Raw genomic sequence first — 13,975 nt, 5'->3', positions numbered from 1 at the left:
ACTAAGCAGCTTAAACAACAGAAATTTATTTTCTCAAAGTTCTGAAGGCCAGAAGTCCAGGATCAAGGTTCCATCAGTGTTAGTTTCTGGTGAAGGCTCTCTTGCTGGCTTGCAAAAGCCACCTTTCTCTGTGTTCTCACACGGCCTTTTCTCTGTGCATGCAAGGAAAGAGAGAGACAGAGAGGGAGAGAGAGATTGAGAGAGAGGGGGAGAGAGAGAGAGTTAGAGAGATTGAGTGAGAGAGAAATTGAGAGAAAGAGAAAGAGAGAGATTAAGAGAGAGACTGAGACAGAGAAGATTGAGAGGAAGAACAGAGAAACAGAGATTGAGAAAGACAGAGACTAAAAGAGAGCATGCACACACTTTAATGTTTCTTTCTCATAAGAACGACACTAGTCCTGTTGGAATAGGGCCCCACCCCTATTGCCTCATTAAACCTTAGTTACCTCCTTAAAGACCCTATCCCCAACTACAGTCTCATCAAGGGTTAGGGCTTCAAAATAAGAGTTTCGTGGTGAGACACAATTCAGTCCAAAAAAGACTGTCCTCCTAGGACACTCATTCCACTTTAAGGAAATAGTTTTTGCAAGTAGCAAGCCTTAGAGTGCATATAGCCAGAGATTGATTGTAGTAAATTGTTCTCTGCAATGGCTTACTACAAAAATAATTAACAAATACCCCAAACAGTTTCCCCTCTGCCCAAGACATTTCCTCTCCTTACAGAAACTATGCTTTCTGATTTTAAAAACATCTATTGATTTGTGAGTAACTTTCAAACTGTTATGCATCCCAGAGAAAGGACACATCACTGGAAGGGGGTCGGGAACCTGGACACAGTGCCCAGCTCTGCCATCCACACCGAGGGGCCTGTGTAGACAGCCCTTTACCTTCCCAAGGACTTAATTCTCTTAGCATCTCTGCAAACTGTTTCAGCCCCAAATTACCTTTCATTTATTGATAATTGAATGTCACTGTATTATTCCAAATATCTATATTCAATATAATATTTAAACATTATTCTAAATCAGTCCTGATTGTTTGGATATGCTTTTCATAAAACCCATAGAAATTTTCTAAATAAAAACATTTTTTAAAAATCAGAAGATTCAGTTGCTAATGCTGCCTTCAACTGGTTATGCAGGTTCTCCGGGTGTATTACGACCGCCTCCTGGACAACACAGATAGAAGCTGGCTTATCAACTGCATCCAAGAAATCTTGAAGAAGTACATGGATGAAGACTTCCATAAGCTTTTCCTGAGTCTAGACTTTGATGGCGATGGCGTAGTAGTGGAGGATGACCTGCGCAGCCTGATGTTTTGTGACTTCCACGATTCCAAGAGGGAGGACACCAACTACAGGGAAGTGGCCAACGTGGACAGCCTCCGCATGATTGTGGAGGGCCAGCTGGACGAGTACAACAACATCAGCAAGAAGCCCATGAGCCTCGTGCTGTTCCGCTTCGCCATCGAACACATCAGCAGGGTCTCCCGCATCCTGAAGCAGCCCCGCAGCCACGCACTCCTGGTGGGCGTGGGTGGGAGCGGGAGGCAGTCGGTCACCAGGCTGGCCGCCCACATGGCCGACTACTCCGTGTTCCAGGTGGAGATCTCCAAGGGCTACAGCAGCACTGAGTGGCACGAAGACTTGAAGGTGATCTTGAGGAAATGTGCTGAAGGCGAGATGCAGGGTGTCTTCCTGTTCACAGACACTCAGATCAAACAAGAGTCCTTCCTCGAAGACATCAACAACCTGCTCAATGCCGGGGAGATTCCCAATCTCTTTGCACTGGACGAGAAGCAAGAGATATGCGACAAGATGCGCCAGTTAGACCGCCAGCGGGACAAGACCAAGCAGACGGACGGGAGCCCCGTGGCATTGTTCAACATGTTCGTGGACCGCTGCCGCAGCCAGCTGCATGTGGTCCTGGCCATGAGCCCCATCGGGGATGCCTTTCGGAACCGGCTGAGGAAGTTCCCCTCGCTGGTGAACTGCTGCACCATCGACTGGTTCCAGGTACTGCCTGCATGTTTGGGTTGGGCTTCTAGAAAAGGCAGTGCGCTGTCGTAGTCACAGCTGCCTTTAGAGACTCTCTACTGCCCCCAAGTGTAGTCTAGCAGGATTTTCTGATCACTCATGATGTATTTATTAAGTTGTAATTCTAGAAATCATCAGAATAGAACCACACTCAATCATGAACCTTGTGGTCACTAATCTCACCATATTATAGACAGCGTTGGTACATGTGTGCCATCGGGGTCCTGCCAGGAGAGGAGTGCGCCAGGGAGCCCTCACTGAGGAAAGCACTGTGAAGGCTTGACCCAGGCGTAGGGATGAAGGGAATCCCAGAATGGTGGGGCAGTGGAGGGAGTGCTGCCATCCCCCAGATGAAGGGCCACGGGGAGAAGGGTATGGCTGGGTCTCAGAGCACAGAGGCCGTGTGAGTAGGGCTGCTGGCAGAAGCAGGCAACTGAGACCTAGGAGAGCCAGCTGCTACTGAAAGGGAGGCAGGGTCTGAACACGTCCCTCTCACCCTCCTCCTCCAGCTTCTCCCCATTTGCCAAGCCCAGTGAAAGGCAGAAAGCCAGGGTGCTGTTTCATGCATCAGAAGCTCAGGGCGGAGAGACAAAACCAGAGGGTACGGGGGTGGGTGGGGAGGGCGTAGCGGGCAGTAACCGGTCCAGTGAAGGAGTCATTGGATGCCCTTGTAACATCAGCTGGGTATCGCAGTGTGTTCCCATGCATGTCACAGGAAGTCTGGGCTGTGGCTGAGATCCTGTGAGAAGATGTATGACCTTGGAGAATTGGCAGAGCCTCTCAGTACCTTCACTCCCGGGAGATTAATGACTTTGTACACAGCATGGCTACTGAGCACTTCCTTTTCTGTAGCAGGTCCTGCTGAAAGCTGGAGAGAGATAGGCACGATGGCAGAGGCCGTCCTGAGGCTTGCTTCCTATGGACAGGTTAGCAACAAGGATCTATCTCAGAGAGCATGCAGGGAGGAAAAGACTTTTGAATAGGTGACCTTTAAGAGGGATCTTGAGAGACAGAAAGCATCAGTGCCTAGAAGGGCTGGGCCAAAGAATAAACCTTTGAAGGCAGTAAAGGGAAGGAAAGCCAGAGCTAGAGCACAGGAGCCGCAGGGGGAGAAGCATGAGGTCAGGAGTGTGGGGGAGGTCAAGGTAGGTAGTGCCTGGCATAGGCTGGATCTTACTTTAAGATGTGGGAGGCTTTGAAGGGTTGTGAGCTGGCGTGTGTGGGATGAGCTGGTTACTTTTGAAAAGGTCACGCCGGCCGCTGAGGAGAGTGCCGGCAGCCAGGACATTCCAAGCAGATGATAACAGGGACAGGCGTGAAGTGGGACGACTGAGAGAACATAGAAAGAAGAGAACAGACTTGGAAGCTGTTTTAGGAATGACACCTGCAGAACTCAGGGAATCGCTAGGAGAGTTTGAGGTAATACGGGTAAAATGACCCATCTTACAAGTTTAGCTGCTCTCCTCTTCCCTGCTCCTGTGATATTCATCAGCAATTTCCCTAACCTCAGAAGAAACCTTGCAGAGCTAGTGTCCTGAGGCCTGCCCAGAGATTGGCCTCCCGCCCTGGGCCAGCAAGGCCTTGGGGAAGCCTTTTGCCGGCGCCTTGCGCTCCGCCTCTCCGACAGCAACGGTACGCTGTGGAGAGCTGTGGTAGGAGCACACCCGCGGGTAGGCACTGACACATGCACCTTGAATTTAGCCATGGCCAGAAGACGCGCTGCAGGCCGTTGCCTCGAGATTCTTGGAAGAGATTGAGATGTCGGGGGAAACACGCAATGGCTGCATTGACATGTGCAAGAGCTTCCATACCTCCACCATACACCTGTCAAAGTCTTTCTTCGTGGAGCTCCAAAGACACAATTATGTGACTCCTACCTCTTATCTCGAGTTAATCTCCACCTTCAAGCTGCTGCTAGAAAAAAAAAGAAGGTAAAACAAAATTTCATATTTCTAAGCCATGGCAGTTTACAAATATTTGAATGTACAAAAATGACATAACTGTGATGAGAAGAGATATATTTCATGTAAATATACCGTGAGTTTAAGTCTTTAAGTGATTTAATCCATGAGCATTTTGAGTTTAGAACGGGGCACTCTATCCTTTGGTACGACTTGGCGTAAATGCAAGTCACTTTTGTTGGAGGGATGAGGTGTGCCGTCCTTTGCTGTATAAGACCCTGGGTGTTTTAATCATGATCCTGCATAAACACTGCTAGAGGGATTTTTCTCTGATGAATGGTGGGAGAATAGATAAACCCTCTCTTTGGATACTGAACAGCTGAGAACCCCTGGGGCAACTAATCAGTACACATGACAAGCTCCCCTCTAACAAACTCATTTGGAAACATCGATGGAAACACCTGAAAACATATGCACCCATAAACAATTGGAATTTGTTTATGTCTTTGAGAATGACTTTTATGTGCAGAAAAGTTCATTCAAATTTCCTTTAGCTATAAAAATTAAAGCTCAGTAGGTATGTTATAAAATTTGAAAACATACTAACATTAAGCTAGAAACTTAGTTTGAATGATTTAGTGATCATCTTTAAGAGAGTTTTTGACTAATGTTTGGTCACATTCAAAAAAACTTTTTTTTAAATTTAATAAAATTTTTAATACAGTATTTGTATTTCTCTTTTAAGGTCTGATTTAACAAATGAAATGTTACTTGCTACCTAAGTAATTTTTATAAATTTAGTAAATTTAATGTATATGTATGATAAGCCTTAAGTTCTTTTAAACATATAAACATTATCTATAAAACAAGTGAGATCTTTACTTAAAAACACATAACTAAATCTTTTGCTCAATTATGTGATTTATATTAGAAGTTCAAGCCTAATCTGTGAATTTAACAGACCAAATTCTTTTAAATATTAAACAATATACTTAAAGCACCAGATGTGCAGATAACATAAAAACATCTATATGGTGATCTTGATTTTATACATATTTCTGTAGTTAATGCTAAACCTTTCTGTGATTAACCCACTGTCTCAAGCATGTTGAACCCCCTCTTCTATCTTGGCCAGCACGCAACCTGGACACAGTGTGACACTCCTCATGTCACATGTGGTGACAACGGCTGTGCCCTCCTGAGTGGGACTTCCTAGTCACTGTGGCCCAACAACCCTGTGCTCAAACCACACGATGAGTGACTTTTCTACCAGCCTCGTGGAATCTGCAGCTCTCACCCACAGCTGTACATAGCCTGGCTCTCAAAATCTCTGTCTTTCTGTGTTTTCCTCCCATTTTTTCCTATCTAGGGAAGATCAAACAACTCTTGGAGATTCTAATAAAATTTTGGATATCACGCATGGCTTTTAGTGTGTGCTTCCAATGTTTAACAAAAATAAACAATTATAAAAATGAGATGCAAGCTTATAGGAAAAGTTTACACTTCTAGATTATAAGTTTATAAGTTATACAGTTATAAGTTCAAACTGATAGGTTGAGTCATAGTATGTTATTTTATTTTTTTATTATTATTATTATTATTTTTTTTTGAGTTGGAGTCTCACTCTGTCACCCAGACTGGAGTGGAGTGGCCGCTCCCGGCCACCGCAGCCTCGACCTGCTGGGCTCTGGCGATCCTTCCATCTCAGCCTTCCAAGTAGCCAGAATTACAGGCGAGCGCTACCATGCCCGGCTGCTTTTTTAATTTATTGTAGAGATGAGGTCTCGCTGGCCAGGTGGGTCTCGAACCCGCGGGCTCAGGCAATCCACTCACCTCAGCCTCCCAAAGGCGCAGGATTACAGTCTGAGCCACCGAGCCCGGCTATTTGACTATTTTTTTGAGTTGGAGTCTCACTCTGTCACCCAGACTGGAGTGCAGTGGCCGCTCCTGGCCACCGCAGCCTTGACCTGCTGTGCTCCGGCGATCCTTCCGCCTCAGCCTTCCAAGTAGCTGGAACTACAGGCACGCGCTACCATGCCCAGCTAATTTTTTTAAATTTATTGTAGAGATGAGGTCTCGCCAAGTTGTCCAGGTGGGTCTCGAACCCGCGGGCTCAGGCAATCCACTCACCTCGGCCTCCCAAAACACGGGATTACAGGCTGAGCCACCAAGCTCGGCTGAGTCATAGTATTTTAGACATTTTCAAATATTCTTTTTGTCTTTCACATTTTCCTCTTTCAAATTTTTACCTTTCAAAATTCCTTGCCAAATAAATAAAATTTTTTTTAAAAGTTCTCCTTTACCCCGACTAGAATTTTTACCCTGTGATTACTCTTCCATTAATAGCTATAGCCAAACCAGGTGTGGTGGCTCACACCTGTAATCTCAGAGCTTTGGGGGGCTGAGGCAGGAAGATTGCTTGAGGCCAGGAGTTCGAGACCAGTCGGAGCAACATACTGAGACCCCATCTCTACAAAAAATGAAAAAATTACCCTGGTGTGGTGGCTTGCACTCCCAGCTACTCAAGGAGCTGAGGTGGGAGGATTGCCTGAGCCCAGGAGTTTGAAGCTGCAGTGAGCTGTGATTGTATCAGTGCACTCCAGCCTGAGCGACAGAGTGAGACCCTGTTTCTAAAATAATAATAATAACAACAACAACAATAATAAAAGGGCCAAGGTCTTCAGATCTCTGAATAGCCAGGGAGTACTGTAACCTAGAAGTGAGTTTTCATCTGCCTGGAAGTCGGGGGAGATACTAGCAAAGCATCCTGCAGGGTGAGGCACAGACAGCAGCAGCTCAGATGGCGGGAGTGAAGCCTCTCAGTGCTTGCTGCACAGGGTTCAATGGGAGCCACACTCTGAGAGCACACAGCACCCCCATCCAGCCCGAATCCCACCACTGCTAAGTATTTGCTCATTCAGAGGGACTTCAGCATGTGACACAATGTGGTATGCTTGTGCTTCTGAGCATTTTTCTCCTTGACAGTCCTTTCTGTCCTGGTGACCTTTCCAGCTCAAGCCAGGTTCCCGCTGCTCCAGCCTATTTTTTAAGGGCATTTCTAGAATGTGGCATCTTTAACTTTGAGTCATTATGCTATATTGAGTATTTTTAAATATAATGAATTATAAAGAAGAGTTTTCTCTCTGTAGAGAGAACATATATGAATGCAGATAAAAATTTTTGAAGCACACTGAAATATTACATGATTTTAATCAGTTATCACTTCATAGTCATTTTGTGCCAAACAGGGTATTGAGTTTAATCATCTATCCTACTTGTCATTTTTACCTTAGTAAAAAAAATTTCTATTTCAAGATGTGTGGTGCATCTTAAAATCATTTTTCATATTTGGCAACATCCAAAATAATATTTTGTGCAGTAGCATCTGTTTAAAATAAGTGATCATACAAAATCGTTAAGGAACAGTGGTGTTGTTGGAATCAACTTAAGTTGACTTATCATTTGCTTGATATGGGAAGCTCCTTGCCTTGTGTCCAGGGTACTTGTTCTTTTGAATTTCTGTTATCCACCTGGATGACATGTAGGTGCTGAAAAGAGGAATGAGGCATGCTGTCCATGCTTCTTTGCGCCCAATCTGGTGTCCTAGAGTCCATCTTTTTTGACAGCTTGTTAATATATGTGAAAACCTTTGAGACCAAACTCCAGTTATGCCTCAAAGCAGCCTGGAAACTTGGGAACACTGACCTTTGTCCTTAACATGGGATACCTAACCTTGACTCCTCTGTTTGCTTTCAGCGAAGTGATGAAAATTAAGAAGCGGTACGAGGTGGGTTTGGATAAATTGGAATCTGCTTCCTCTCAAGTGGCCACAATGCAGACTGAGTTGGAGGCACTCCATCCTCAGCTAAAAGTTGCCAGCAGGGAGGTTGATGAGATGATGGTGATCATTGAGAAAGAGTCTGTAGAGGTCGCCAAGACAGAAAAAATTGTAAAAGCTGACGAGACAGTCGCAAACGAACAGGCCATGGCAGCCAAAGCCATCAAGGACGAGTGTGATGCGGACCTGGCAGGAGCCTTGCCCATCCTGGAGTCGGCGCTGGCTGCCCTGGACACACTCACCGCTCAGGTGAGTACCTGGGCAGCTCCTCTGGGGACACATGGTATTACAGCGTGAGAAAGCACCAAGCACTGGGTGCGACAGCCCAGTGTGCTCCAAATTAGTCTCCAGATGTAATGAAATGGAGCAGTCCCCATCTTCACCTGAAAAGAGAAATGTATTTGCATGGCAAACGTGCCTTTGAAAGGGAGGAACATGCTGGGGTTATCACCTGTGTAGAGCTGCAGCTACATCCCCAGAGCTTTACATGGTGGGTCACAGTCCTTTGTATAGGCATGGGGCCCAAGTGTAGATTATGTCCTAAAGTAATTCACACCCCTTCTTCATGCTGAGCTGCTTTCATCATTGGGATAGGCCTTATGGTGGATGTAATCAAGTATTACATTAATGGTTGTCAGTGGTTTGGGTTTTTTTGATGATATGTGAAGTGATGTGTCTTATAGTTATTTATTATATAATAGTATGTCCTAGATCCAATGAAATGTGGTATTAAAAATTAAGGTGTAAAAGGGGAATGTTTTAATTTAGAAGGCTAAAGGTAGATCTTAAAAATAAGTAATGCTGGGAATGTTGGCTCAGTTTTAGGTGGGATGGGAGGAGGGTGTGAGCACAGTCCTGTCAATGTCACCATTTCCACCCAACGGACAGAGAGAGCTTCTGCGTCTTAGGGCTTAGTGGGAAAACTGGAACCAGTTACCAGTAATGTATAAACCATCGCCTCTTAAATAACTGACATGCTGTGATTTCCAGGATATCACCGTGGTGAAATCCATGAAGAGTCCCCCTGCAGGGGTCAAACTTGTAATGGAAGCTATATGCATCTTGAAAGGCATCAAGGCTGATAAAATCCCTGACCCCACAGGCTCAGGAAAGAAGATGGAGGATTTCTGGGGCCCGGCTAAGAGACTGCTTGGGGACATCAGATTTCTACAGTCACTTCACGAATATGACAAGGACAATATTCCTCCAGCTTATATGAGTATCATAAGAAAAAATTATATTCCAAATCCAGATTTTGTTCCAGAAAAGATCAGAAATGCTTCTACAGCAGCCGAAGGTCTGTGCAAGTGGGTCATAGCCATGGATTCGTATGACAAGTAAGTCTTGACAGAAGCCTGACTGGTGTGTTTATTTCCACATTTGGTCAATTAGGCAATATAAAGCTTAAAAAGCTGTGTGAGTGAGAGACTTCTTGGAAAGTCCAGTCTGAACCTGCTATGTGTTTGCATAGTTACTTGAAGCAAGATTATCTCAGTTGAATAGTCTAATACAGTGATTCTTAAGCTTTTTGGACTCAGGAGACCTTGATACACTTAAAAATTATTTAATATCCCCAAAAGCTTTTGGCTTTTTACCATATCAGAAATTGAAATGGAGAAATTTTTAAAATGTAAAATGCTAGTTCATTTAAAATAGCAATTAAAATGTTACATGTTAATATAAATAGCTTATTTTGTAGAATGCCTCATTCCCCCCCCAAAAAGAACACAGTGGTATAGAGTGGTATTTTATTATATTTTTGCTAGTCTCTTTAATATGTGGTTTAATGTAAGACAGTCAGACTCCCAACTCTGCCTCTTCACTCAATCAAAATATTGTTTTGATAGAAGTAGATAAAGAAAATCCAACCTCTCACAGATGTTTAGTTGGACAAGGGAGACCTTGTGAACTCCCCAAAGGGCGGGTGTCTTTGTGACCCTCAGGGATCCTTGGGCCACACTTTAAAATTACCTGGCACAATATTTATTCTTGTGCAATGAGTAGCCTTTTTTGATGATGTTATGAGAACTAGTTACAAGGAGGGACTCAAAAAAACCCCGGAATTAATCTTTTGGAGGGTGGGACCCTTGTAGTACAGGCTTCCCCCATTAGGTAAGTGTTCTAGGAACCCATCAGCGTCAGTGTACAAGCTGGTTTTGTTGTGAGAGACTGTGTTTGGCTTCAGTGGATTTTTTTTTGAGATTCAACATGTTTGCCCATTTCGTGATGGGTGATTTACCAGCACACCTGGTCACACTGCACTGAGTGTTCAGCAGCTTTTGCCCCAAAACAGCATGACCCCCATGCCCCACCCTCCCTATTCACTTGACATTGCCCCGAGTGACTTTGTTTCCCTGAAAGAACAAAGTCTTTTTCAAAGGGAAACGTTTTGCCAGTGTGGAAGAGGTGAAACAAAAAATGGCAGAACTAAAAAGTATCAAAATTGACAAGTTCAAAAACTGTTTTGAACAATGGAAAAAGAGTCTCAATAGGTGTTTTGTGTCAAATGGAGAGTACTTTGAAGGGGACTGGAGTTTAAACATGTAAGAATAAATACACAATTTTTAATAATAAGTTCTGGTTTTTTGAGCCCCCCCCCTTGTATATCATGTGCAAAACAGAATAATAATTGTTAATTATTTTTTTAAACCAAAATAATTGTCTTTCAAACTCATACCCAATTTGAATCATTTTATATATATGTATGTATACAGCAAAGCTATACATATTCCAGACCATGACATAGTGTGTTAATAATAAAGGTAATTTAGTATTTTATCAGTTTGTTAGAAAGAAAACATGACTGGCTACTTTTTCCAGGTGCTAAGAAGAGAATTTAGGTTCATTCTTCTTTCTATAGAACACTTTTTATTACCACATGCATATTTACATATAACTGTTTTGGTGGAGGGTGTGTATAATCTAGGAGTTTTTAAAAAAGCAAAATGACAAACATAAAATACCTCACTTTCTCTTCATCAAAATTAAGCTCTAACCAATTAGGCTAGTTTCCATTAGCATTGTAATATTCTACATAAATATCCTATTGTCCTTTTACAAAGTCACCAACATCTAAAATATTTTATTTTGGGTAAAAAATTGTTTATTTGAAGACACTATGTATATTTGATGTACATTTTTAATGATCATTTCTCACGTCTAGGATTAAGTCTGGCTGATGCTTGGATGACTTTTGGAATAGAAAATTAATGTGGATTTCTGTGTGATGAAGAATTGTTTGGAGTTGTCATAAGGCTACTAGAAAAGGGAATCAAGGGGTGGTCGTTGTATGTGAATAATAATGGATCTTTCACTTTCCAATGGTTCTTGCAGAGTGGCTAAAATAGTGGCTCCCAAGAAGATCAAGCTGGCAGCAGCTGAAGGGGAGTTGAGAGTTGCCATGGAGGGACTCAGAAAGAAGCAGGCAGTCCTGCATGAGGTGCAGGACAAGCTGGCCAAGCTGCAGGACAGGCTTGAGCTGAATAAGCAGAAGAAGGCAGACCTGGAGAACCAGGTATGCATGACATGGCAAAGGTGTGCAGGTTCCCAGTGACTATAAATAGGAATGATGTTCTTACTGTCATGTGACATGCCGGTCCTGGTTCTTCCTGGCCAGGGCTCAGCAAATGGCAACCCTTAGGTTAAACACACCCAGTGCCTGCCCATGTGTGGCCCACAGGCTGGACCTGCTCAGTCCCTGCTTATGTGTAGCCTCAAGCCAGATCCAGCCAGCACCTGCTTAGGTATGGCCTGCACGCTAGTGATGGTTTTGGAATTTTCAGATGGTTACCTATTAAGTGGCTATGTAAGAACCTACATAACACATAACATTCTCCATTTTGCCTCTTGGTTCAAAAAGCCTAAAATATTTACTTTCTGTCTTTCCCCTCCTCACCAAAAGAAAAAAAAAAAACTTGTCAACCTCTGCCTTAGCTCATTAGAATGTGGACCTAGTTCATTTAGATCACTTTTCATCTTGGAAGTAAGGAAATTGCGAACTGGTGTTGAGTGACCTAGACTGTACAACAGCTAATGGCAGAGCTGGAGTTACAACTTGATACCCACAACCATACAGTGTGCACTTAAAATATCTTTTAAGACTAAAAGCATTGCTCTAACTTACTTAGTGATACTGTCTGTAAACGTTAACTACTAAAAATCAAGATACTTCACAGCCGCTGCCATTTATCAAGTGCTCATGTGTGCAAGGCCCTGCTGTCCAAGAACACTGTGTCCCATTCTTCTCTCAATGACCTGTAGGGGGATGTCACCATTAGGGGGATGTCACCATTTTGTACATTTTGAGGAAACGAAAGCACAGAAAGTTTAAGCTACCTGCCCATGGCTACCCAGCTTCTACACACTGAGACCTGATGCAGGCCTCTAATCTGCTGGCATCCCCGTTTCCATGACACTAAACTCTGCCACAAGATCTGTCCTGTGTCCTGCCTACGATGTAGTGCTGAGCTTTAGAAATGGGACTTAGTGTGACATGGTTTTTGAATGATTGGTTTTAGTTTAAATAGCATAACCAACAAATGGATATGTGGTTATTCTCTTTATGCCTTTTTAACTCTTCTGTATGTTTGAAGTTTTTATTTATCTTTTGCACTAAAATGTTGAAAACTTATGGTAATGTAAATGAACATGTATGTATAGTAGTTTTGTTTTTGTTTTTAGAAAGCAGAATTTATTGACAGGACAGAAAAACTTCCACAGCGTACCCAAAGGGATTGCCCTAGTAGTTTCTCTGTCATAGTCCAAGACCTGATTCAGTTTATCATAAACATTGTCGAAAGGATAGAGGATGAAAAAGGCTAGAATGACAAAAGATATTCAAAGAGAGAAAATTAGATGAGAAAAAAAAATTAAATTTAGGAAGCATCAGAAATATTGCCAATTACATACCTTTTGCTTTTTAAAAATCTATCTTTATATAAACTGCTATGGAATTGCATTCTTTTCATCTAAAAGCATTTATTTAATATAAATGTTAATAACATTAGGAAAAAGCATATGCCAAATTCTTACACCAAAATAACCTAAATGCCTTTGATTTTTTAATTTCTCTTTTCATGATAATTATTTTTGAACCTCCAGATAAGCTTTTTGTCTTGTCTTCTTCCAAAAATGATGATGCTAAGTCACTTAAAAGCTAAATCAAAAGGTAATCTGCTAGAATATTGCTCTTGCATGGGTTGAAATGTCTTTTCACCCATGGGTTGAAATAACTTTCCTGATTATCCTCCCCCTTCTTATCATATTGCTTAATGATGCATAATCATACTTGGCTGACAGTCTTATGCACACAGTAGGCTCTTAGCTATTGATTGATGTCCTACTTTAAGCTTAATTGCAAGTATCTAAGTAGGTTGACACAATTTAACAACCTGAAAATTGTGCTTTGTAAATAAGCATAAATTCCCAAAACGTTTAAACATTTAACCTTTAAAATCATTATTAAGTCAACCCTAAGTTTAATGAGGGGAAAACATTTGTAGTTTATTTAAAGTAAAATGTATTTAGATTATTTAAAATGGAGTGAAAACATCTATATTTGCAGGAGAATGTCCTTTACTGCTTAGTTAACTTTCACTGCCTTGTACTGTAGGCCATTTCCTTAAACAGAGGTATTCTTTGCACTACATGAGAAGTACCCATTATGAATTCATAAATTATACTAAGGTAAATCATGTATATTAAAAATTCTAAAGTATCCTGGAGTCTCCCATAGCATAGTGAGATATGCCACTTTTTAAAGATAATTTTTAAAAACCCCAGGCACAAGTTTGTAAATTTAAAAATATTTTATCTCTGAGGGTAAAATCTTGCAGGACTTTAAGCTTGCTCTTCCACAGGTGTTGATAACGCTTACTTTTATTTTCAAGGTTGACCTGTGCAGCAAGAAGCTAGAACGGGCTGAGCAACTGATCGGGGGCCTTGGAGGTGAGAAGACACGCTGGAGCCAGACAGCCCTGGAGTTGGGGCAGCTGTACGTGAACCTGACGGGGGACATCCTCATCTCCTCTGGTGTAGTGGCCTACCTGGGCGCCTTCACATCCAGCTACAGGCAGGTGAGGGGACGCTGCCACCCCTGAGCCTTACCATCAGAGCCAGCATTCTCCTAGGCTTTAAATCTGTTTAAAATATCTCCTAGATATTGGTGTACCACCAAGCTCAGCTAATTTTTGTATACCCCAG

General features: G+C 42.6%; 1 protein-coding gene across 1 annotated transcript in view; it reads left to right on the top strand.

Annotated features, from left to right (window-relative positions):
• DNAH7 (dynein axonemal heavy chain 7) overlaps positions 1–13,975 on the top strand; it is a 280,274-nt gene that overhangs the window by 159,178 nt on the left and 107,121 nt on the right. The window contains exons 38-43 of the mRNA XM_008063530.1: positions 1,142–2,014; positions 3,737–3,966; positions 7,693–8,023; positions 8,765–9,111; positions 11,108–11,288; positions 13,663–13,848. Of these exons, the coding sequence (XP_008061721.1) occupies positions 1,142–2,014; positions 3,737–3,966; positions 7,693–8,023; positions 8,765–9,111; positions 11,108–11,288; positions 13,663–13,848 (2,148 nt within the window). The remainder of the gene's footprint in view (positions 1–1,141; positions 2,015–3,736; positions 3,967–7,692; positions 8,024–8,764; positions 9,112–11,107; positions 11,289–13,662; positions 13,849–13,975) is intronic.

The sequence above is a fragment of the Carlito syrichta genome, unplaced genomic scaffold (assembly GCF_000164805.1).
Source record: "Carlito syrichta isolate Samal-C Ts95f unplaced genomic scaffold, Tarsius_syrichta-2.0.1 Scaffold306906, whole genome shotgun sequence".
NCBI classification, from domain to species: Eukaryota; Metazoa; Chordata; class Mammalia; order Primates; family Tarsiidae; genus Carlito; species Carlito syrichta.
Note: the sequence above shows the minus strand (reverse complement) of the source record. Positions and strands in the feature narration are given on the sequence as shown.